A 27,050-nucleotide genomic window follows, 5' to 3' on the forward strand; every position below is an offset into this window, starting at 1 on the left:
AATTTTTAGGAAGATAACTTTAATGGACAAACTGGGTAAAACTAAGTCCTTATTTAGTTTTCACCCTAAGAACTAATGATGTTCTCACTGATGATATTAAGTGCCCAAATAAGGGATTGGATACAACTTTGGGAGACTGACTTGTAATTATTTGTTGGTTTTATTTTTTAAGAAGCAACGAAAGGTCCTAGCTTTTTTAACATTAATGAGGCCATCAGTTTCTGTGATCTAGCAGGTGAATGAAAAATCTGGGTTTACTTTTAATTAACTTTTAAAATTGGCTCACTGGATAAATTCATCTGAACATGAAAAGCATTCTAATAAAGCTAGAGACAGGCTATTTTTATTTTATGAATTGCAATGCACTCTCCATTGAAACATCCCATGCATTTCAGGAAGCAAGAAAAGAGGCTGTTTGTGAAAAATATAACAGTAGGAGAAAAATAGCCTGGGAGATTAAGAACAAAGTGATCTTTCCATAGAGTATTTTATTTGGGATCAGTAACTTTTGAGAGAAGGCTCTTGAAACCTGTTTTGACTGAACTACCCTTTTTATAACCTGGCTCTGCCTGGGGAATATGACCGTGGGAGAGCTCCTGGCAAGTCTAAAATAACACCAAGCTTCTGAATGGTATCAGTGGTATCCTGTATAGGGACTGGCACTGCACACGCTCTCTTGCCCAGAAATGTGTGTAACCCACAGACTCCCTCTTGTATTCAGTTCTTACCTGTGTGGCTGGGCCACGTGTAGAAGTTGATGAGCCCATTGCAGCACTGCTGTCTTAGCTCAAGCAGTAGAGGTGCATCTTTTTAGAGTCACCACTTTCATGTTTCCCTCCATTTGCTGAGGAACCACTTGGGGCCATCATGATGTTAAATGAGCATGGGGGAAGAGGTGGTTGAAGTTGTTATTGTCTGTCACGCCTCTTTTATGTAATTTAGGAAGAGCAAAAATATTCTCCTACCTCCTCTTCTTTTTCCTTCATTTCTTGTAGGGTAATTGAGGGTGTAGGGAATTTAGAGGCTTGATAAGCTTTCAAATTGTTCTCAGATCTGATGTTTTTTGCTTTCTTTTCTCTCTCACCAGAAAAGACTGTAATCACTCTGAATATTCAGACAGTCACAACATACAAGACCATTTCTAATGTTATTGGGTATTTAAAGGGATCTGCACTTTCTGGTAAGTAAACCTTTATGATCACTATTATCATCATTGCCACTTTTGATAAAGTAGCACTATAATGTTAAGAGGTCCGGCAAAGTATCAAGTTCTTATTGTGATGAGCTCTGCCATCATTTCTAATGAAAAGACTATTCTTGTTCTAGGGAGATTACAATTTGGTTTATACAAAGTCTCACCAGTAGAGTTAAGCAGAGATTTAGCTAAAGGAGACAGTGCCAACAAAATGAGCATGTTTTTGCACAACAAATAGTAATTATCCTTATAATAATACATGTGTTTTACAGCATAATCAGCAAATGTCTTGGAATTTCTAATTGTAGAAACTAATGCATCGTTTGACTGGGAGCTTTGTATAAGAGGTCTCTATGACTTAGCAAAGGCTGTAGTCTTCTTAAATATGGATTATTATTAAGTCTTATTTTTTAAATGATCTATGAGTTGGTATTATAGCAAGCAGATGTGATGCATATGTCAGAATGGTAGAAGTCTATGCTTATTCTCACATTAGTACCCAATTGTAAATGGGATCACTTATTTTTACAGAAGCAATTGGAAGCAAATATCAAACTTTGTGCGACTCAGATGTGTAATGGGGCATTGCACTATGTCCCACCTGTGGGCAGATTGCTAACTGAATCAAGACAGAGGATGAGCTCTAGCTAAGTAGCCAAAAACCTAGCAATGGACATTTTAGAGGGGTACAAAGCTTTGAAATGCTGTCACTTGTAAAATTTAAGGCCTGGTTCTTCAGACTTATTTATGGTAAGCAGTTTCTTATACCAGGAGTATTCCCATTGAAATCTGTCTGTTCAATGGGACTAGGGATGGCAGAATTGGAAAGATTTACTCTGTTTTATTGCCGTAGTCATAGAAAGTGGTATCATTGGGAAATCACTGGCATCATGATCAGAAGAAATGGGCTTTGCAAGTGTTTTTTCTTTTGTTTTTTTTTGTGTTTTTTTCATTTTTTGACTGGAAGCTGGCTTCTTTAGTAGTTATTAAAAGCTGTTGTTGGTGATGTCTGCTTACTGACATACTGAGTTTTGGTGGTCCACTCAGTTCAGTTCCAAACAGACAGATGGCATTTTCTCCAAAACCATCATCACATTTTCCCGGATTAGCAGTGCTATTGTCAGTCTAAGCAAAGAGATAGATGGCAGCTTAACTTCACGCTCTCAAGATGTGATCAGATCAGGTCAGTAGTGAGGAACTGAGGTGGACAGGATGAAGAAGCTTATACTATAACGTCTGTTAGTGGAGTAACAACTACAGCTTCAACAACTAAGTTGCTTTTATAAAAGATTAAAAAAATGCCATTTTAAAATTAAATTTGATTAAATGGAATTTTTTTTGGCTGCACAGGAATTTGAAGTTATCAGTTTTATTACCCATGGGGTATTTTAAAATACCTATGTTGAAAAAAAATAGCTGAAGTTGTGAAATACAAAATAGCTTTTTCAGAAGAATTCCCCTGCTTTTCTGAATTGCAAACCAGGAATAGGAAAACTGATTAAAAAACTAGGCATTTTTTTCCTTGACATGAACTTCCTGCAATGCATCTGGCAATACTTTAACTCCTGTATTTACTATAGTGTATGCGAAAATGTAAAGTAAAAAAAACCAAACCCCTAAATATTTCTTGTGCTAATGGCATCCTTATGAAGACCCTGATTCTGTGTGTTTTATAGGAACATCCTTAATTCTATGTACACATGGCACTGGAATCACTGTGTCTACTCAGATGTTTAGTGAGTCCCATCCTTAAATACCTTGCTGAACTGAGGCTATCCAGCCCTGTCTTCTAATTTAAATGTGTAATTCTCTATGGATACCATTTATTTTGAAATTAACTCTAAGCCTTCAATTGATTCATTGTACTTTCCAGTGGGTATTGTAGCAGAGGTCCTGCTGGGTGTGACAATACTTGAAGTTTTCATGGCATATTTGGCACTTTTGTCATTTTAACGTGGTTCTTTTCAGCTTATGTCTGCAGCAATTCTCTCTATGCTCCTGTAGTACAGAGAGGAAGCAGAATGTATCTGCTTAGTTCACTGAAACCCAAAGAGTTGCACCAAGCATGGATTTTCCCTCCTAGGGGTTTCTACATGTGGAGACATATGTTTTAATTTTTGGTTGGCAAAGTATTATAGAGAGAGTTTAAAAGCTCTCATGGAGCATCTGAAATCCTGCCACGAAGCTGAAGGAATAAGATAAGGAAGAAATGTATTGGTTAGTCAGCAACCACTGTGGAAATCTGAATGCGATGTGTATGGATTTTATAGTGAGCAAGCACTAAATAGCTAGTCATTGTATTTCGGGGAGGTGCAACTAATAAGGAAAAAGACTATATACAGTCCGCCAGTTATTAATCCTTACTCTACTAACCACCCTGACTGTCTTGCCTATTTCCTCACTCCCCCCAAAGTTTCTGATGGTTCTTCCTTTTCTGCTTGGCACCTCTCTTTTTTCCTTCTCCTTATGTTCTGTCTTGTTTCCTCACCTACTTTCAGGAGGTTTTTGGCAGAAGAGGCTACTGCTGCTGCCCATCTGCTGCTTCTGTAGTCAGTTTTCTTGTATATCTGTTCATTTGGAAGGGGTGTAGGCAGGTGAGTAGCTTCAGAAGAGCCATCAGCTGCTGTCCCCACTCCCCTCTTTTAGCTGGAGCTTCTTGGACTGAAGGTGGTAGTTGCCAGATCCCATTATACTTTTGTTCCACAGGGCAAGTGGATAGGACAGGGGAGGGCAATCCTTGATGCTGCCCAAACCCTCTCAGTAGTTCTGGTAGGTCCTTGTGGGTCCATAAGTCTAAAGAGATGTGGGGGAGTGCCAGTCTACCCTCCCCACCCTCCAGAGCTGGCTGGGCCAAACCCAGACCGAGCTTCCTCTGCTCTCTCCCTCCACTCCCATCCTGAAAACAGCACCAGAGCTGGGAGGAGGGAGAGGTGGGGCTACGGGACTCGCAGCTGCCCTAAATTTCAGCTTGATCTCTCAATCCCTGGGACCCAACAGCGAATGTCTGTTGGATCTGGGGGGATTGATGCAACTTTTAGCACTTTCTTGAGAATATTTCTCATTACAATACTTCTCATTACATTAAATTATTATGTACACTTAGATTTACATTTTTCTGACAGGGTATACAGTTTTGTGTTAATGACTCTGTATCAGTACATACAATAAAATTACAATCTAAGAAACAGCTGCTGTTGCAAATAGATTTTCATTTATGTGTGTGTGTACATGTGTGTGTGTGTGTGTATATAGATGTATGTATGTAAATGTGTGTGTGTGTATTTGAACAGGCAATCAGCAATGCAATTTGATTGAAAAGCACTTAAGTCAAGAGAGATGCTGCCGCTGCCCCTTCAGTAAAACCCAGTGCCACATTATTATACTCTTCTCAAATCATGTCCCTGGGTAGTACCTTGAACAGAACTCCACTAAAGGCCCACTTTGATGGAGGGGGTTTTATAATCAGAGAGTACATGTCCAATTCAAGATGTTTGTAGGCAGTAATCAAAACAGAGATCCCTGAGGAGTGCACAGCATTTAATTTCATAGGCAATTTAATGTGTGGACAATTTATAATGTAAACATCCAGTTACACTCCAGCATTGACAACAGCAATAGATGAACCAGATTGGATAGAGCCTGAAATCTTTTAGAGCCCGGCAGACACCCGGTGGATTTATTTCAGGGTTCTGAAATGATCTGAAAACTGTTTTTCCCCTGTAGAAATTCTGAAATAAAGAACACCCTTAATCCCACTCTGTTTGGCAGGTTTAAGAGACTTGGATGAGGATCTAACCTACACCCAAATTCCAGTTTGTTTTCATAAGCTGACAACACACAGCAGGTCTGATGTTATCTTACTTTTGTACTCCTAACTGCCGCTGGACCCTGTGGTACGCAGAACTTGCCATTCTGCTCAGACTGGTGGTTGACCTAATTCAGTAATGTATTCTTTCCAAGAGTAGTTAGGATGCTTAGAGGAAAGAGCCTAGAAAACTGCGTAAAAGGGCAATGATAAAACTATGCCCTGAAGCATAAGGTTATATACATTTAACATGCGAGTGATTTTTCCCAATCCTCTTTAACAATGGATGTTTTCATTATCCTTATAATTGTTGAAGCCTCTTCCAAATTCTATGCCTATGCTGCCCACAATATTGTATTTTAGCAGAGTGTTTCATGGATTAACCACCTGAGATTTCTTATTTCAGTTTGAAATCTGCCGCGTTTCATTAGTTTATAAATTATCACCTTATTCTTATATAATCAAAGTAAACAGGTCTCCTCCACCTTTTCTGTACCGTGATTGTTGTTGTTATACCTTTGTCATATCTCCTCTCTGAACCTACAGTCCCAGTCTTTTCAGTCTCTCCTTACCCGGAAGTCTTTCCAGATCTTTAACTGTTCTGGTTACCTGCTTCTCAAGTTCTTCTGTTTTTCCAGTACCCTTTTTGAGATAGGGTGGTCAGCACTCAACACAGTATTCCAGGTGAGGTTGTATCATTAATGGCATTATAATAGTTTCTATACTATTTCTCTATCTTTTTTTTCTTAAATAGAGCCTAACCTCCGCTTGCTTCATTTTTTATACAACCAAAGCTTTTAGTTGCTGCCACTGCACAGTAAACCAAGGTTTGCCTGAGCATTATTATCTTATTTTTACAGCGTATTAAAGCATGCTTGGAGATGTATTGGATAACTCAATGACAAACTCTGCCACAAATATGGGACAGCCTCAGTTCTGGATGTGCCATGAGAAGTGATTGTAATAAAGAAAGTCTGTGGAGTTGCAAAAGTTAGGACTTGGGGTCGGGGGGGGAGGGGGGGTGTCTCCGTTTATTCGTGTATTTTCAGATGCTTGTCTAAGATAGTCAGAACACAGGATGAAAGTTATTTATTGCAGCTGTAAAATTACAAATAACACTATGCACTTTAAAGCATGTGCACATTTTTACTTGGCTTCTATATTGGCCCCTGTTTACTTAGGTTATGATTGCTGTAAGTAAAGAAAACACAGATCTAGGTATTGCCTTGCACAGGGCTTAGCTTGATCATGCAGATTTTTGTTGAGAATACTTACCTGTGCTGTATGCATTGTTAACATAAGAAAGTATTAACATAATCCAGCCTTTATTATTAGACTATTGCACTCCAAAAGTGTTTATATTTGATTTAAAAAATGTTAAGGTCCGAATTAAAAAATAATAATAATAATTTATTTTTATTTTTCAGACAGATATGTCATAGTTGGTAGCCACCACAATAGTTTATACAGTTACAGTGGACATGGATGGGCCCAAAGTACTGCCATCATCACAGCCTTTATACAAGCCTTGATGATAAAGGTTAAGAAAGGGTGGAGGCCTGACCGAACCATTGTTTTCTGCTCATGGGGAGGAACGTCATTTGGCAACATTGGCTCATATGAATGGGCAGAGGTAAAATATGTTCATATGCATACACTTATATAGCAATAATATAAACAAGCTGGTGTCAGCACGAACAGGATAAGACACAGAGACACAAGGCAGAGTGATATGCAGAGGTTATAACTTTGTTTAAAACCATTACTTATTCTAATTTTTAGACTCAAGAAGATTCACCTAGTTTTGGATACATGCCCAAGCCATTTCATGACTAATTATGGCTAATTAGAACAATCCATCCATACTCTGCTGTCATCACTTTGGCAGACACTGATTATCAGCTAAAAACTTATTATCTGTCAGCGGGACTAGAATTTGTAACCAATAGAACTCATAACTCAGGTTTAAAAAGTGTAAGCTTCCATCTATTAAGCCAAAGAAACAGCTCTGTTAGTGATCCAGCCTGTACACGGAAGTGGTAGACACCTAAATTGGCTTTCATGTACTTTTTATTCATTGACACTTGTTAAGAAACTTAAGTGGGGCTTGGAGCTATCATTAAGAAAGGCATCCTTTAAATAAGAGGTTTCAAATGCACCTGCACCCCTGGATTGGTTCCAGATTGTGAGAGCTGCTCAGGCTGGATCTGGATCTGGTAGCAGTGGCAAAGCGATCTATAGCAGTGAGATGAGCTATGGCAGAGGGGTTAGCGCAGGCATCGCTTACCGTCTTGCCACCAACATATGTCCCCAAAGAGGGTCCATACCTGGTAATTGGAAGTGGTCCCCACCCCTGCTCACGCTATCCCCAAATTCCTGACCCCTCTACAGGTCGGGTGAAATAGGGCCATGGGACTTGCACCTAATACTGGACATTAGGAAGAACTTCTTCACAGTTCGAGTGGCCAGGGTCTGAAACGGGCTCCCAAGGGAGGTGGTGCTCTCCCCTACCCTGGGGGTCTTCAAGAGGAGGTTAGATAGGCATCTAGCTGGGGTCATCTAAACCCAGCACTCTTTCCTGCCTATGCAGGGGGTCGGACTCGATGATCTATTGAGGTCCCTTCCGACCCTAACATCTATGAACCTGTGCTTTAAATGTCCTGGGAAACCAGGATGTTGATCACTGAAAGACTTTTTCTTCTCTTTTTCTTAAGGTCTGGCACTTGTGAACCTCCTGCTTCCAGTTTTTATGCAGGGAGAGTATAGTTGACAGGGATCATAATGAAGGAAGGGGGTGCTATAGTATTTTCCATACATCCAAGCAATTAATCATATATAAATTTCACTGTCTCCATGGTTAGTGCTGATTTTAGTTATCACCTATTTGTGCTTAAAAGTTAGATTCAATCTGACGTGCACAGTTCCTTTTTAGCTTCAACAGAATTGTAAATCAGCTCAATGGAAAAACTCATCAGACATGCCTCCCAGTTTAAATAAGATTCCAATGGATTTCAGTTGATCAATTTAAAAGAGTAGCTTTTGGTGAAGTCCATAGCTGCTAAGATACAATGATAGATACATATAAAGAGTTAATTATTTTGTATCATTTGTGAAAAGCAGCTAGCGCTCATCAAAGCCTCATCCTTCCAATGTGATTATTTTTCAAAAACACGAGGGGGGAGAAAAAAAGTCAAAAGGATCCAAGGAGCCGACAGGAATCAAAATTTGTTTAGTTCCACTTCAAGTCAGCTTTACATCAGATGTCATTGTGTTGCACCCCTTCTCTTCAATATAAATACTCTTCATGCAAGGAGTAACTCATTACTGAGAAAGCAAAGAGAATTCATTTTAAGAAAAATAATTGTAATGTTTCATACATATCATTTCCCTAGTTTTCAAGTATAATAAAATGACAACAGCAGAGAAATGATGCAATTTAAATCAGAATTTGGGCTCCTGGTTTGAAAATTCAAGTGCATTTAACTGTTTGATAATGATGACTTTTGAAGTGTGTTTTCTGTCAGGCACAAGTTTAAAAGCCCCTTATGTTTTTTTCACAGTATGTAATGTTTTCAGTCTTGCCCTCGCAACTAGAGTCATTTTTAATTCCTCTTGGACCTGTTTGCATTCTGTTCAAATGATGTGTGAAATAGAATTATAACTTTTGCTACAGAGAACTAAAATTAAGATATCCTTTGAAGTTCTTAACATGACATTATAAGAAAATGAAGTTAAGTAATACTTAGGGAATCATGGAGGGTAAAAACGTGGGGTTTGTTTCTTTAGATGAACTAAATAAGAAAACAAGCCTTAATTACAGCCATGCATATTAATAACAGTTGCTACGCTTGTCTTGTAGGAGCTCAAGAATGTTCTCCAGAGAAACGTTGTTGCTTATGTTAGTCTCCATAACCCAGTGAGAGGCAACTCAACTTTGTACCCTGTGGCATCACCGTCTCTTCAGGAGCTGGCAGCAGAGGTTAGAAAGATGAGATTTTCTTTTCAACTAAGCTTGTGAGCTAATGCGATTCCTTCTTGTATGCCAGTTGTTTTCAGCTAATTTGAGGCAGAGATCATTTTGAGTTACTAATGAACAACATCTTCATTATAATCTCCTCGTTCACATTTTGTAGCCGTTTTTATCACGTAAACGTGTTGACCATGATTTAAATGTTTGAGTACAGAGTGCATAATGGGCAGAGAGCATCAGTTCTATTTTTTGAGTCACTTTAGAGAAAGTCCTTACCATTTCATCATCTGAAGTCTCGCTGTCTTTGTACACGCCTCAGATTTTCCATTTCTTGGCAGCTTTAAAGTAACATATTTTCTATTCATTAGTGCAATTCACATTTTTCTCTTCCTCTTATGATCTTTAAGGGCTGTTTATCAAATGACATTTAAACTTGTGAATTTACCAGATGTAACATGTTGCATGCAGAGAAACCATTACCGCTTCTATAATCTGCAGCATATGAAGTGAGTAGGTCAAATTCTTCATTCAGTTAATAGCACTGCAACTAGCTAGGAGTCAGTGGAGTTTATTCCATGGCTGTGTTGGTTAAACTGAGCACAAAATGGGTCCGGTGACCTTTTATAATCTCTCAAAGGTTGCAGAATTCGGCGTCATGGGAAATTAAATGGAAACATCTTGTGCAATATACTTAGGCTGCAGTAAATACTGTATTTTTCTCATATACAGTACATCCCAAAATAAAGATACATCACTTGTTTTTAAAGGCAGAATGAAGAAAAAACCCCATCTTTCCTTGTAGTAACTGAATGGAAGCAGCCAGGGAGCTGAGTCTGCTTATTGTTTCACTCCTTGTGGTTTATATGAAGACTTTACTTTTGCTTTTGCCCAGTAAGTGGCAGAACAGCTTGTGCCATATTTCCTTGCATATAATGTACCCATTATGCTCAAGTTCGCAGCATTTGTCTTCTGGAAAAAAGGTGTGTTGCATATGAAAAAATATGGTAGTTTAAACATTGAATGCATCCTCTACATTTTGATTTTGATAGGTGTGTGTGTAATCATTGTTTTTTCCATTTGCAATTCAGCAAAATTGATGCTGCCAAAGTTTCATTTTCCTATGGTGGGTTTTGGTACTTTTTTCTAAAGCATTCAGTGCTGACCTTTACTGGAGACAGAATAGCGGACCAAAGCTCTTAATCCCGAATGGCATTTCCTGTTCAAGAATGTGTTCCTATCCTTGAATCGTATACTTGGAATCGGCTAAAATGCTGTGAGGTATTGCAAGTATCTCTTGGAATTCAAAAGCACGTATGATGAATGGAAACAGAGTTTGCTACCTGTGTCCCCTTCAAATCTACTTTCATCAGTACTGGTGATTTTTCTTTGTTTGCTTTTTTTTTAATTTGGGGAATGCTGCTGTATTTAATTGTAAACCAAGAGAAGCTGATGGTGCAGATTTCATAGTTTCATAGTTGTTAGAGGCTGGAGGGGACCTTACAGATTAGGGTGTCAGAATGCACTTTGAAGATTGCCAGGGTGGGTGACTATACCACCTCTGGGGGGAGCCTGGTCCAAACCCTTAGCGCTCAACTTGTAAAGAAGTTTTTCCTTATGTGTAGCCTGAAGCCATCTTCAGTCAGTTTGTGCCCATTATTTCTTGTCCTCCCCTGGGGAGGCCTTGGTGAATAGATGTTCCCCCAAGCCATGATGCACACCCTTGATATACTTATAGGCTGCCACCAAGTCCCCTCTGAGTCTTCTCTTCTCCAGGCTGAACAGTTTCAAGTCTTTCAGCCTCTCCTTGTATGACCTGCTCTTCGGGCCTCTAATCATGCATGTGGCCCTCCTTTGGATGCTCTCAAACTTCTCCGTATCCTTCCTGAAGTGTACCCATAACAGGATGCAGTACTCCAGCTGCACTCTCACCAAGGCCGAGTAGAGTGGGAGGATGGCATCCTCTGCCTTGTCCAAGATGCCTCAGTAGATGCATGCCAGTGTTTGATTAGCTCTGCCAGCTACAGCATCGCATTGGTGGCTCATGTTCATTAGATTTGAATGAAATGGTTTTATTTTATCTGGGGACGCTGCCTTTTGGCATTGACAATAGTAACAGAAAAATATGAGCTGTACTGTTATTTCAGAGAAGTTCAGCAAGATGGAGATTCTGAAGATAACTAGAGTACCTAGGTATATCAGGACTTTTTTGGTATGTTTTATATACACGTGTAAGGAGAGAGGAAGAATAGTCAATGCGCTTACTTATGGTATAGGCAATACAAGCATCCATAAAATGTATGTATAGGTTTATCTCTGTTAACCCCCTCCCCAGACTAGTGAAAAGAAACAGATTGGGTTTCTGCATTACTTTATACTTTTTCCCAAAGTTCTGAAAGGAGGAAGGATGGAGTATTTTTATTGTGGAGTAATACCTTTTTAATTAACACAAATGTCATACTTATTTGACATTTTTTTAAAATGATGTAAAAAACTGCTTCCAAAAACTAGCCAGAACAGTTATTTTATGTCCAATATATCTGAAATGATAGAAGTGCCAGGCACAGATCTTTCATCTGTTCCCAGGGGTACTCTCAATTTGCCATGCCAAGCATCTTAGACATTTCCATCCTACTCACTTGAAAGAAAAGATTGATCCTTTTATGAAGAATATTAATATTTCTTCCATTAGCTGCTAAGAAGGCCAGATTACTTATAGGCTTACTTCAAAAGTACATTAATTTAAATGAGGTAAAATCTGGGATATTTTGGAGCATGCTGCCTCTTGCAGAAATTGTGAGTCCACACACATGACATTTTTGCTAACAGATGTAGTTGTAAAAAGGTGCTAAAAGTCCAGGAAGCAACAACGACAATTGTAAACACTGTAGTTGATATTTAATAATTTACTAGACACAGAATCCATTGAATCTAGGCTTCTTCGAAATAGGAAAGCAACTGGATCAGTAGCTGAAATGGTTTATAACCCCATTTTAAAAGGAAGGGATACACGGTCACTCTAATTTTGTCATATAGAAATGCAAACTATGAATTATGATTTGTGGACTCGTGTCAGGTGTCCCTGCCATGAAAGCACCTCTTGAAAGCAATGATAAAATCTCTGGATCCTTATATTTGAACTTTTAAGCACAGCAGCCCAAGTGGTGTCACTTCCTCCCTCTCTTGTTAGAACACTTTCTGGTAGCTGTGGTAATGTATCTGGCAAGGAAGAAAACACTTTACATCTGACCTTTCAGTGGCCAGGAATGGTGCTTGGTTTAATAGCATAGTCTAAGTTTGTTAGTTTACTAACGCATGTGTGCACGTGACTGCACACGCACACATACACACACTCTTACTTCAACAAATAACTAAAACAGAAATACCAATACCCTCCTCCTGACCTGAAATTCTTATTTTCAGCACCTGCATTTTGTCTCTTTTCTATTTCCCCAGATTTTTTTTTTACTTTTGACCAACATTATTTGAGATAAGAGGCCACATGCTTGATACACTGTCTACAAGGGTCAGGGAGAATCACTGAGACTAAGTACAGACGTTCAAAAAGCCTGTGGTGAAAGCGGTCTATCACACTTTACTTTTAGTGCTGTACATTAGATTGCATTTGAATCAAGCAGATGTTTGCCATGGGGGGGTGGGGAGGGGTGCTCTCCTGATCCCACCAGGTAGGGGGAGCTCTCCCACAGCTCCCAGCATGCCCTACAGACTCCCCAAGCTGCTGGAGACTTCTGAGTGCAACCGAATGAGCAAGCCATCCCTGATTGGCTGGCTGGCTCAAGGGAGCAGTCCCTCTCCCCTGCCAGTTGCTCTATCAGTGACGGGAAGCAGAGACTCGCAGGCAAGCAGGCCTGGAAGGGACCTCTGTGCTGAGCTGGGGATGCCTGGAGGCCCTCATCTGCTGAGTGCTGGTGGGAGGAAGGCTGGGCATTGGCATCTCCTTGGAGCCGCAGTGGGGACTGGAGGTGCCTGTCCTGCTTGGATCTTCTGCGGATTGGGGCAGGGGAGGGGTGTAGGGAAGGATCACTCATGGCCAGGCACATAAACAAGCTCTGCTCCCCACAGAGCCAGCAAGAGCTATAGTGCAGTGTTGCTTTTCAGGAACTCTGGGGGGTGGGGGGAAATAAAAAAAACTTCCCTGCCAGTTGCCCCCTCCCCACGTACAGCTTCCCAGTTTGGGTCTTGGTGTAGGAACGACTGGCCTCCTGCAGCAGAGGGGCTCCTTTTCTATCCCTTCTTCCCCCCCCCACCCCCACCCCCACCCCAAGCTCCTGGTGCAGTGAAAAGTGGCACTGCACTGAAGCTCCTGGATGCGGTTGGGGGAAAGGATCCCTCCCTTCCAAGTAGACTACGGTGCACAGTGGAGCTAGGGCTGCTGTGGGGGCACAGAGTCCAGACCCTTTTCCCCCCGCAGCCCTTCTGGCTGGGCAGTGATGTGCTATGGGGCCAGGGCATCTGTGGGAAAAGAGACCCCTTTTCTCACCCCCACCCCCACCATCCAGGCTGCAGCTCTCAGCTGGCATGAGGGAGGAAGTGGATCTGGGATCAGGGGCTGTCACTAACTTAGGTCAGTGGTAGCCAGTGGGGTGAGGCTGGCACAGTGCTTGGGCAAGGCAAACAAGCACTGCTTTAGGCTACGGTGCAGCTGTGCACAGTGCCACCTGGGATAGTGGCAATCGCACTGTAAGTTAACCCTCAATGGGGTCTGCACAGAAGTTCAACAAAGCCCTCTAACAGAAAGTACTTCAGTCTAATACTTCATCCATTGAGGGTTGATGTAGAGCATGATCCGCCATTTTTAAAGTGCTCTAAGACCTGTGAACATCTGTTCAGTTATGGCTTTAGAATACTTCCTGGGCAGTTAGTGTACAATAGGTGTGACATTTGCACCTAGCCTAAATCACTGAATGAATTGACTGTTTTCTTCTACCTGGATGATTCAAACCTATGTGGAAGAGCTGGTATAGAGTGAAAATAGTTATGGCCCTCATTTTATGAAGTTTTGGTTTGTGCTTTATTCTAAACATTTAATTTGCTGTTCAGTTTTAACTTCCATTTTTAGTTTGGGCAGGTAGACTCACTGATGTGCATCTCAAAAGAAAACAGATTTTTGTTTTGTCCTATGAAAAAAGGTAGAGGAATTAAATGATGCTTACCTTGGAGAACTCAGACATAGCAACAGCCTTAGAAATGCCACAAGTATGCTGGCTGGAATTAGTGTGGGCCTATAGAAAGGTTCCAGAAGTGTATCAGAGCTAAATGTCCAAAAACTATGGTGGCCCTTCTCTGCTCCCTAGGTCAATATACAGCATTTCTGATTTGATTCAGGCTTAGAACATATAGAGCAACCCTAGTGTTTTCATAAGCCCATATCATAGATGAACCATCTATTTCCTTCCTGGGCAGGATGGGCCATTGACTGGTGATTCTCAACCAGGGTGCCACCATATTTTTTTGAAGGGTGCCACAAGGTTTGAGCAGATAATTGAGGTGTGAGGACATGAGCACATAAGCATAGGCTCAGGCTTATTCATACCTGGTCGAGCCTTCTACCCCCACTATCTGGTTCCTTAGCAAGGAGGCAAACACTGTATATATTAGTTTTTGAAATAGGGAAGCACTAAATTCTCAAAAGTTATGGAGGGGGGTGCCTCAAGTGCATTGAGGTGTGCCGAGAATACAAAAACGTTGAGAACCACTGCTGTAGACAAATGCGTCTAAATCTAATTTGCAGTTTTCTCGAGAACAAATCATTTTGATGAGGTGTTGGGCACTTTGTGATTTGACTGTATCTATAACATTCTTTCTCTCTCTCTCTGGTTTTTGCATGTATCCGCACGTCCCTATGCTTATTTTAAAATTTGTCAAACATTTTTATTCTGCTAAAGGCCTCATTTCAGCTGCTCAGTCCAGGAGATGAGCAAGGGCTTGGAGAGTTTCCTTCTTTTGTCCAGCTCTAGTTCTCAATTGTCTGGATGAGAATATAACAGGAGGGCATATCCCATGACTCCCCATAAAATGCCAGGTAGGAGTTATCAGTCAGGGCACCCTAGGCATATATTAACATTCAGAATAATTGCTGCTAGGTTATGCTAGTCAGTGGGCCCACCAGTTCCAATTAAAGTTCTAGGATTGTGTTTTGGGGAGTGGCAATGAGGGAGGTAGGAGTGAAACCCTAGGAACAACCAAGGAGGAAAGTGAAGCCAACATTTATCTTGTGCTATTGTTTTACAGTTAGCAATTGTACTATTGTTTTACAGTTTTGCTGTACCAGTGAAAACTAGGCAGGTGATGAGTTGGATACTACACAGAAGCTGTGTGCTCTGTGGAGGACAAAAAATAAAGAATTCATCCATTCAAAAAAAATTTTTTAAGTATTTTTTTAAGAGTAGCTTGTTACAGTGAAAGTCATATTTTAATTTAGTTAGCAGATTTATAGAAGGAATGATTTTCTGAAACACAGACAATCTGTATGTACTGGTTTTATGTGCCTATCAGTAGGAATGTGCAATGGGGATCTGACTGAAGCATTGAATTAAATAAGGAAACTAATTTAAATATTTGGATTATTTAACCAAAGAAGAATTCAAACAGTTCTGAAACCTTGACAAATTTAACATGAACTCTTTTTAAACAACCATGCTAATTACTGTCCACATTAATGAACGGGAGATCCCGCCAAGTTACATTTTTGCCTATTATTGTTTTGTAAGGAAAGTGATCATTTACTCACTTGCTGCGCTAATGAATCACAATTTACTGGCAGATTGTCATTGATAATTGAGGAGTGTTTGGTGCTAGCATTCAGTCCCCTAAATAAGTCCATTAATGAATGTGTCTAGAAGTAACATTTCACGCACACAAAGTATTGTGACTGATAAATTAATTGGCAATTTCCTTTAAGGCTGGCATTAAGGTCGGTGTTGATAAGATTCCAAGGTTGCTATTTTGTTTTTACTGAACCAAAGAAAACCTGCTGTTTCTTTCTTTCTTTCTTTTTTCGTCTGACAAAAAGATCCCTTTAAGGTCTCCCGTAAAGCGGGGGAAAAGCAAAAACACAAAAGCAAAGCAGAACAAAACGTACCACAAATAAAAACAAAGCCCTCCCAAGAAAGCTGTATGAAAAACACACGCTCCAGGTTGTTCACTTCATAATTGCACGCAAGTCTCAGACATGAAAAAGATCACACTTATCCAAAATTTGAAAACTGCAATTGTATTATGTAGCTTGATGTGCTGAAATTAGATTCAGCTGGTCATGATGTGAATAAGGGAGACTGCAAGGTCTTTGTAACACTGATAGAATTCCATGACGTATTTCATGACATTTCTTCAAAATAAAAACATTAACATCTGTTTGATTGGTCAAACTGTGACGCAACTTTCTTCACGGACATGTTTGAAAGGAATTCTGGCTCTTCCTCTGTAAATAGCAAAGCAGAAGAACTAACGTTCCATAGGATTGTATTTTAACGTGCTTTTTGCCTCTTTTGGGCCCAGTCTATAAGTTTTGGTTTCATTTCTGTCAGCTAAGTGGTGAACCGTGTTCCAGTTTTTTCTTTTTTATTGTTAATTGAATTGATGAAGATTTCCCACAAGACAGTAGTGGCTTCACCCTGTCCATTCTCTGCAACAATTTCTTCAAATGCCTTTAAAAATGTTACAACTCTTGGACAAATCCTTTTTTTTTTTTTTTTTTGTAAAATGCAGTCTAATTTTTTGTGTTTGTTTCAAAGCCAATTTAAATTTTAACGTTGTTGTTGTTGTTAGCTGGTTACAAACATAGAGATACAAGCATCCAGGGAATTCCCCTGGAAGTGAGGGATCTGGCTTGCTTTAGTGGCTAAACACCCACATGGCTAATGGTGTTTATGGAAAAGTTTCAAAATAATGCAGTATGCTTTAGAACTTTTTTTTTGTTTAATTTCACTGGGCACGTGTGCATGTGACACTACGTCACCATAGCAATATTCAGCAAAATCTGTGACGCCAATGCTATGTCACTGTAGCAATGAAGTACTTTGCTATAGTGCATTGGTACACTGATGTACCTTCTAAAAATAAATGTGCGCTGCCAAGATGGCACAGTAATGGCTATTACTGCACTGTCATTTAGTAGTTCCTAAAGCAAGTACTAAATGACGGTACAGTGACAACTGCACCGTGGGGGACATGTGTAGACGTGTCCACTGAGAAATAAATATGATGATTGCACCCGAGCAGTTCCTATGTTGTTTGTTTGATTTGTGTTGCCTCAGCAGTTGGCAAAATGTACAAATGAAAGGATGACATAGGAAGTCTTGGATCATATCTTCACCAGGTAGCCCGGTATCCTGTGGACAGATAGCAGAGTGAACTATAATTTTCTTTTCAAAAGTAGACATACAGTTTAACTCTGTACTGATGCTTTTTGCCTTTATTAATTTCTCACATTTCACAAAGCACCATTTATAACTATGTTAATATAGGAATAACCGTTATATGATTTCTGAAATCTCATTTTTAGCAGGAGATCTTCAATTTTAAGACTGTGTGAAGGAATATAACAAATGTATGTATATATATATATATTTTTTAATTGCTCACTATATGTTGTATTTAAAGTGAAGGGTGGTAGGACAAAAGAAGGTTGCAGATTTTTCATCATGCCTCAAGTCTTTATGTATCACTTGTCATAGCCTAAACATCTGGCATTGGTATTTAACAAAAACAATACTAAACAAAGCTGATATTGAGTAGCTGCTGCATCAGGGGTGTAAATTGCTTTATAATGGATTTGTTAGTGTTGAGTATGTATTATCATATTCATCAAGTTTGTGACCAGCGAATCGCTCTTAAGAATGAACTTTAGAAGTGCTAGAATACCTACTTCTATTGCTTTAGTCCATTAATTGGCTGAAGTCTTAATCCTACTTCCATATTTTGGCAAATGAAGCCAAAATATAAACTATGGTCTTGAGGTTTAATAAGCAATACTCACTTATCACAATGGACCATAACCTGAACATGAGACAGCAGTGTGCTTTGGTTGCAAAAAATGCCAGTAGCTCCTATTCTGTGATTCATACTATTCTATAATTCTATCCCCTATTTTATTTTATTGATAAGACGCTTTGACATTACCTGTTAGAATCAGAACAATGCCAAACACTCTGAAGGCTTTACAGAGGACCCCATTATCAGATGCCATGCATGCTTTCTGGAAGTTCCATGTGTCTAACAAATAAAGTTGTCTGCTCATTTGCCTCTCTTTAGTTGCAATGTGTCTACCGGTAAGGATGAACATTCAGAATTTTTCAACAAAAAAGACATTTTTTTCAAAATTTTTTAGATTTTGATTTTTCAGCTATTGATATTTTTATACCCCCCATCCCCTTGTTCCTTTCCCCCATTAACCCTTTATTTCCTTTTACTGTTTTAAAACTAAAACAATACCGCGGGGGTCAGTGCTTGGTCCAGTGCTATTCAACGTCTTCATCAGTAATTTGGATGTGGGGATGAAGTGCTCACTGGCCAAGTTCCTGGATGACACCAATTTATGGGGAAGTATGGTCACGGTTGAAGATAGGCTGCAGATACAGGCCAACCTAGACAGGCTGGCAAGTTGGGCGGACCGGAACCAGTTAAAGTTCAATGTCGAGAAATGTAAAGTGCTCCACCTGGGGATGAACAGTCCCCTGCACACCTACAGGCTTGACAACACCAACCTGACCAGCACTACAAATGAAAAGGACCTGGGGGTAATAATCGATCACAATATGAACATGAGCTGGCAGGGAGAAGCTGTAGCCAGCAGGGCCAACAATACCCTAGCATGCATCAGTCAAGTGATGGATCAATCAAAGAAGTGATTCTCCTACTCTACTCGGCATTGGTGAGACCACAGCTGGAGTACTGCATCCACTTCTATCCCAGATTCCCTCCTGACTCAAGTTAACTCACAGTCCCCCAGCATCCCAGGGTACTTTGCACCTGCCCTGCAAGCCCCCCTTGCAGGGTGGGCACATTAGCTTTGGTCCACGCTGTTTGCTCCAGCTGAGTAGGTCCAGCCCTGCCCCTGGGCTCTCATAGAGCTGAGGCAGCAAAGCCTCTGTTTGCAGCCCTGGCCCTGCCTGTGCCTGTCAGCCCAGCAGGACAGGAGATGGGGTGGCAGGGGAACAGAGGTGTGAGGATCCCCATAATGTGGGCTGATGTCGGGCGCTGGCTTGCAGGACTGTTCCCCCACATCTGGGGGATGGGCTAAGTTGGCACTAGAAGGTGCTCAGGGGTGTGAGGGGGGTAATTCCCACTCTAACTGAGCTTGGGGGACCCTGCCCAGGGCAGGGGAACCCCTCACATGGGCTGATGCCCTGTGCCAGCCAGGACCTGGGCTGGAGGGACTGTTTCCCCCCTGTGCAGGGACAGGAAGGTGTTGGGGGGGCTATGCTGGGCTGTGAGGGATGGGCCCTGCTCAGCTGCATTTGGATGCCCTTGGCAGTGGCCAGCAGGCTACGAGGCATCCTCTGGCACCCCTCAATTTCTGGTCTGGGCCACTGCAGGCATCTGGTTGCCTTTCTGGATTAAAAAATCAAGTCCATTCACTTAATTATCATTTCAAGCTCTGCAGCTTAGAGAAACCTTCAAAAATTGAATTGATTCAGCCTCGGGCTTTTTGACTGTCTGTACTTAGCCTATAAATGCAAGATGTTATTTGTATTATAGCTCTTTTAATTTTAAGCTGGTCTTCACTGAATTTAAGATATTTTTGTGAAAGCATCATGTAATAAGCAGCTGGCCACGTCTACATGAGACGCTGACTGCACAGCCATTACTATGTTGTCATTTAGTACCATGGAGTTATTGCACAGTTGCTCTGAAGAACAGCTTTTTTGTGATGCTGACTGCACAGTAGCTTGTGACTACTGCATAGTAGTGTCACATCACATTTCCTGCCATTTGACACTGCTGCACAGTACTCACGGGCTACTGTGCAGTCAGCATCCTGTGCAGACATGGCCACTGTGTTGGAAATTCTGGCTCATTTTAAATTACATTTTTGTTCCTTTATTCTTCAAAAGCTTAGAATCTTGTAACATGAAGTCTGAACTTGAATGGAGGTGATTTCGCACGATGACCTGATGAACATCAATAAGACTAACTCCCCAAATTTTCAAGGTTTTGCACACATTTATTGCACTCTTACTATTAACCAGTGTTGAAGTTAGAGCTGTGTTGTGGAATGTACTTGTCTAAATCACAGCAGCCCCTGAGGAGTAACCTATGGACTCTGCACTCCCTGTCGGGCACTGCTCCCCACCATTGCTCTCCAGTTGCTGCTGCTAAAGTATCTGGGCTTTCTTTACCCCCTTCAGCTTCTGCTTTCTGCCCCCACCCCTGCAGGCAATGGGGCATGGCATGACCCACAGGGCTGAGGGAGCCCAGGGCCAGGGGGTTTAGGAAGGCCCTAAGACCCTGCAGAGTGCAAGGGTACCAGTGCAATGCAGAAGTTGGACATCCCTGGTCTACATTATTTTTGGATAAGAAAATACTTTTCAACAAAGAATAACATTGTAGTAGAAAATGTCATTTTGATTCATGTGTTGTCAGTGGGAAAACAAATATGTTTATGGGAAATTGTTAAAAAGATTTCCCACAAGAATACTTGGCATTGGTTTTATTCAAAACCAAGTTGATGTGGGTATTGTTGGAATAAATTTGTTTGGGTTTCAAAATGGGAAGTCAAATTATTCAGGGTTCACTCCAGATGAAAGAGTGAATGGAAAAATCCTGACAGGTTTCTATATTTTCTTATGAATTAGAGATAGGGAAGGAAAAAAGTGGAATGCTTTGACCAATCTAGCTTACAAAGACACATAATAAGCTATTTTATACGTCGCAAATGTTTTTATCCATTAGGAGACACTTTTTCTGTCTAATATAATACACTGTTTGAAGATTTTCCTGCTATTCTGTCTAAATATTCCTTTGCTCTTCCTCTTATTACTCCTAAATTTCCTCTTATTACTCCTAGGTATTTCCCTTTGGAGCTGCCTCTTTCATAAAGATAAAAAAGCCTTTCAGGTAGGCAGTTTAAAAGTGAACTTTTTTTGCTCATGAAAGATGTGAGATTGACAGCTCTGGAAATTTGAAATCCTCCCCTTAACCATGACTGAGATGCAGCTTCATTGAAAATATTCTCACACCATTCTGTCATTGAACTTTAATCTGAAAATTTGGTTTATTAATATAACTGCTTAGCCATAGGCCATGGCACACATGCAGTGGATATAAAGCACACATTTTAAAAATCATCTTAGCTCAATAAAAGGAAAGCCAATTTTAAAAATACAAAAATAAAAATGCAAGATCAGCTCTAAGTCACAAGCTTTAAAGCTATTAAAAAATAAAATAAAGATTCAAGATGCATTATTTCATTTAGGTCATAAGAAACTTGCTTATGTCTACACTTTCCTTACTTTGCAGCTGACCGGGCAAATAGGGTGACAGCCCATGAAATCAAAACATTTTTGCAACATGGCACATTTTCTGGTTTGTAAATGAGTGTGGTAAAATGCTTCTTAACCAGGAATGGAGTTACCCATTTATTTCTCAGGTGATAGTTCAGGTTATAAGACACTAGAGAGATGAGTATATTTTCAGTCTGAACCAAAATGCGTCTGTCTCTTGATTTGAGCATTCAAGCCTTCCAAGAATGCTGACTGTGTTCAGCTGAAAACAGGGAGTTATAAGTCCTTCCCTTGATCTGCTGTTATTCAAAATATTTAAATATTTCCCAAAAGTATGGTTAGCTTCTTATATGAGAAATCCAGGTGGAAGTATCTGTATGGCACATCAAGTTGCTTGTCAAAATATAAACTGAAGTAAGGATTTCACACTTTTGCTTGTAATCTTTGCTAGGTCAAGTTTGAGATGCCAAATAAGTGGTGAGGACAATGGATCTGCAGCTGCCATGTCCGTTTTTGTCTTTGTGTTTGTATCTTGTTCAACTCTTTCTCTATTTTCTCCCCCATCTGCCGCACGCCACACACAGAAGCTATCATGCTACTTGTGGAGCACGTGCCATGGGTTAGCCACGCCATCTTAACCTATTTCTTTCTTGGCTTTCCTGCTGAAATTCTCAATAACAATAATAGTTGTGGGGTATTTATTCCAATCTGGAGAATCATCCAGTCGGTTATAAAATGAAATTACCAACAAATTCCACTGAACATCTCTGAAATGACAACTTTCTATGATGACTACTGGTTTCAAACCAATATTACAGGTTAAAAACTCCCTATTCTATTACTAGTTCCTAAAGCAATCCACTGCCTCAGTGATCTGCTGGCCAGAAGCATATGACTGCTCCATGATTTTGCACCACGATGAGGAAATTAGTTACTTGGGGTCATAAAATACTTCTGAAAAGTGGATTTTTTGTCATTGAAATGGACTGGACAAGCACCTAGCTGGGGTCGTCTGACCCCAGCGCTCTTTCCTGCCCAGGGCAGGGGGTCGGACTCGATGACCTACTGAGGTCCCTTCCAACCCAAACAACTATGAATCATCTATGAAACAGCATCATAGTATCATCATAGTGCATCCCATATCTGGTGCAATAGCTTAAAATAACTTGTCCAGAGGAGTGTTGAACTGATGTTATAGCTATGATGATCCAGGAAACATGCAAGAGGCCAGTAGTTTTGTGCATGATATCTTTTTATTGGACCAACTGCCCAGAAGAGCCAACACACCATTATAGAAATTTAGCATGGAGCCTCCACTTTCACAAATGCTTTAAAGGCAAGAGTTTACAGGAACAAAAATTCCAGCTGAACAAGACTTCATGTGAGCTGATTGCCAGCTATCTTTTCTCCTTTCTGTGAGGGTGCATTTTTATTTAACTGTGTAACTAAAGCATTTCTTCTCCTCTTTGTGGGTTCATGCACTTTTGGGGCAACATTTTTGTGACCTGTTGAAATACTAGTAGCACGTTTCTGATTCTAGGAAAAGAAAAAATGCCATGCGTAGTTTTCCCAAAGTTTCTGGGAAAAGTCTTCTTTCAGTACTTAGAAAAAGTCACACACTTCAAAGCTTTGTCTTTTGCAACACAGCCACCAAGGTGACTTCAAAATCTGTTTTGTAGCCATCTATTTTAAGACTGAAATGCTCAAGTGCTCTTTCAAGAAGACCCTTCTAACATTTGGGAGAGAGATTTAACTTCTCCATGCCTTTGTATGATCACATCTTGTTCATGGGATATTTTATTGTATAATTACTTGCAGGGGGTTAAACTCTTTGCTATCAATAGGGGAGTTGGTGTTAGAAGAATTAAAATGATATCTTCTGAAGTACTCAGCAAGGAAATATAAGCTGCCACCTTTCAGTCTCAATACAGGGGTTAAACAGTAATTAGATTCAGAGGTTTCTTGGGTCATCATAATCTCGGGTGCAGTGAGTCTTTTCAAATACTACTCAGGAGGCTGGTTAAATCCCAAAGCATTCAGATGGCAGGGTTTTTTTCTGCATTAAATCCCAAACTCCTAAATGTATTTTGACAGATAAAATCTTTAAAAAGTGTTAGCTTTAAACATGCAACTGTTATAGCTCTAAAAGGCTTTATTTACCCTAAATAAATCCTCACAAAATGCTGGCAAAAGGCGCCAAGAAATCCTTCTATCAGCTGAGGCCTCACATTTACTTGGTTACTGAATGGCATACCCTGAAAGCCAGAGATTGTACATTTCCTTTTTCTTCTGTCAGTTTTGTGCATTCAGGAATTTTTTACTATCTCTTTGCTGAGGTATTTAAAAAGTCAGGCTTGCCTTATCAGAATAGGCACATAATATAATTGCACGCCCCTCAGCCGTTCTTTCTGTCAAGTCTGAATGAACCCTGTAGTATCACCTTTTACTTTATTGGCATTTAAGAGTCTTTTTCCATTTTTGCTTTCAGGTAAGAATGCACCTTCTGTATCCTACACACAAAAGGTTCTACAAACAAAAGAAATAATGTTGGCATCTGCTCATTTTCATTTGGTGGTTGGCAGATTTAACACCCCCCCCCACCCCAAAACCCAACCCCTCGCCACACTAAAACCCCTCCCACTGCTTAAATGTCCAGTGTTTGCTTCTACAGGTTGACTGCAGCTGTATGGTGCAAGTACACAATCCAAAACCCATTGAAGTCAACTGAAAGACTCCTACTGATTTCTGCAGAGTTTGAGTTGGACAGTAGAGTTTATCAATAATAATATTTGCACTACTCTTTTATTACCATTTGGGGCCAAACTGGATCTTTGCTAACCTTTGGTGGGTCCTCTGAATGTCATTTTACTGAATCTGATACCAGCACACATGACAGTTAATAAAAAGGCTGCTATTGACTTCAGGGAGCTCTTTTTGATAAGGTAGCACGTGGAGTACTGATTTAGGTCTTGGCAAGGGTTTTGTTCCAGATCCTGTCACTGCTCTGTATACTTTTGCTAGCCAGACTTTTCCAAGAGAATCTGCTAATACTGGGTGCCAGACTTGAGCAGATAGCTGTCTCAAATTCATAACCCATCATTGATGGTTGTTTTTTAAAACATGGACCTTAATTTGTCTGAACTTCTTATCTATTTATCAAAAAGAAAAGTAATTATTGTCTATCATAAAGGGTATTCTGAAGTGTTAGTACTGTTTGAAAGGCTCTTTGAATTTCATTCAGCATGCTATTTGATGTAAAGTAAGTTGGGCAATAGGACAGGATGATTCAAAGTTAAGGCAGGCTGTTTTTTTGCACTGTAATGTATTCATTCAAGATGAGCCTATAATGAGAGGGATTGTGATGTGAAATGTGAGCCAAATACTGAAGTTTCACATTGGATATATTTACACAGTAATGGGGGAAAATTGTTTAAATATATAACAAATGCAAAGATTCTTGTAACGATGAAAAAAAAGAGCTGTAGTCCATCAGATGGTACTCTGCAAAGAAACAAGAATAGTATATGAAAGTGGCAAGACATCTTGTCAGCAAGTGTGAATTAATTGTACTCATATAATATATTTCTAAAATTCACTTCTTTCACAGCGTTGGCAAAATAGCTCATTTGAAATGCAAGGTGAATTTAAAAAAGGAACTGTAACTCTACTAAAAAAAATAATTGTTAGTCCTCTGCATTTAATCAATTAATTAACTGTAGTGCATATTCCTTAGATTTCTCCTTGAAATAAGTTATCTCCGTTGTTTGCCATTGTCAGTCAAGGTATTTAATTAGTGTGAGATACCATACAGGTATCATAAATCATATTTACAAGATACCTACAAGTAATCTTGTAAAACATTCGCCAGCACAGCTGAAACGCCATTGTATGTTCAAAATCAAGGATGCTTTGGAACCAATTATATTATAGCGTATATTTATTTGGGGAATTGGGGATGGGGAAAAATGGCAAAAATCCTTCTTTCTCCCCCTGATTTGTAAATTAAGTGAGCATTACTTGTAAAGAAATTGTAACAGAGAGTTAATGCGCATTTTTATTCCATGTTGCAAATTCGGATAAATAATTATTTGGCTTCTTGGCTTCTAGAGTGTATGCGTGTGTGTGTTTATTAAAAATTACCTTATATCTTTAATCATAGATTTATAAAATTAAAAGGGATTTAAGCCATTTTATCCAACCTGTCCACTAAGGTGGGAATAACAATGCTAGAAACTTCCCTGGCGGATGTTTGTATAACCTGTCCGTAACAGTTCCAAAGGAGATTCTACGGCGTCCTTGAGATCATTTGTTCCAGCAGTTCACCATCCTAACAGTTAGAAAGTTTTTCCTAATATCCAGCCTAAATCTTCTTTGTCGGAAATTCAGTCTGCCCTTTACGCAGTACCCTCAGAGAACAAATTCTTTCCTGAATTCCCAGAGAGCAACTGTGTATGTGCAGGAAACCTGCTGTTCTGTTCTTCACTCCCACATGTTCTCTGTTCTAGAGCAGAGACAAGCCTTTCAACCTTTCCTGATAGGCTCTATTTTCTTAAACATCTCATTATTGGACTCCAATGGTTTGTCCATACCTTTCTTATGTTGCTAGTGCCAAGGAATACAGGAAAACTTAATTTCCATTTTACGCATCTGTTAATATATCCCAAAACAATATTTGTTGGCATTTTCTTGCATTTGCAAAAGCATCACATTGTTAACTCATTTAGTTTGGGTCCTTTTGGGGGGAGTTGCTGACAAAATTGCTGACAAAGTGCTGCATTTTTTAAATAAAAGACAATAGCCTAAAGTTCAGTTTGAACTAAATGATTAGTTAAAATTTTCATCATTTTACACACCTTTTTTTTAATAGAAATTCAGCACAAGTAAACCATTAATGAAATAGGTATGTAATATGCATCATTAATGTTTTGATTGCATTTGCTATCTCAGTTTGAGTTCCAACCTATACCTTCTCATCATGGGGCTGTCTCAGTACATTTCTAAGCAGGTGTGGCAGAATACCATCTCTGCTATCTGACAGTTTGGTTACCATGGTCACTGCAGGGGGCAGACTCCTCTGGTCCCGTCTGCTTCAGGTAACCCTGAGTTGTAACCTGAACGGATACATTCCTGAGCGAGGGGGGAAACCTGCTCCCTCTGCCTATGTGACTGGCATCACATATCTGGGTGGGGGCTTAAGCTCCCTGTTGTTCTAATCAATGCCAACCTGACTGGAAGGGGGCTAGAGACCCTGCCAGTCTACCTGGCAACCAGTGATGCATTTCAAATTGGTTGGCTAGGAGCCAACAGTTGCTGGCCTTCATTGGACCAGGTAAATGAGGTCATAAAGGCTGTATAAGTGAAGCACTGCACAGGAGGAGGGGCAGTAGCCCTGATGAAAACTCAGAGAGAGAGAGAAGCTAGACCATCTGAAACTTGCTCTCTCTTGAAACTCATGATCAATGAACTGGCTGCCTCCAGAAGGAATCTCCACCTGCCTCTGGATGAGACTCGTGAGTAAGCTACTTGAGATCTAACTAGATATATAGCTTGCAGTAACACAGATGCTTAATCAAAGGCTACCATGCCACTGTTTGCTCTAAGTTATTTCTCTGATATTGC

The 27,050-nt window shown here is 40.1% G+C and overlaps 1 protein-coding gene across 4 annotated transcripts in view; it reads left to right on the forward strand.

Annotated features, from left to right (window-relative positions):
* Nucleotides 1–27,050, forward strand: part of NAALADL2 (N-acetylated alpha-linked acidic dipeptidase like 2) — a 1,094,482-nt gene that overhangs the window by 798,734 nt on the left and 268,698 nt on the right. For all 4 annotated transcript variants that reach the window (XM_059731159.1, XM_059731157.1, XM_059731158.1 and 1 more), the window contains 3 exons: nt 1,088–1,180; nt 6,428–6,633; nt 8,860–8,979. In XM_059731159.1, coding sequence (XP_059587142.1) covers nt 1,088–1,180; nt 6,428–6,633; nt 8,860–8,979 — 419 coding nt within the window. The remainder of the gene's footprint in view (nt 1–1,087; nt 1,181–6,427; nt 6,634–8,859; nt 8,980–27,050) is intronic.

Source organism: Alligator mississippiensis, chromosome 7 (assembly GCF_030867095.1).
Source record: "Alligator mississippiensis isolate rAllMis1 chromosome 7, rAllMis1, whole genome shotgun sequence".
NCBI classification, from domain to species: domain Eukaryota; kingdom Metazoa; phylum Chordata; order Crocodylia; family Alligatoridae; genus Alligator; species Alligator mississippiensis.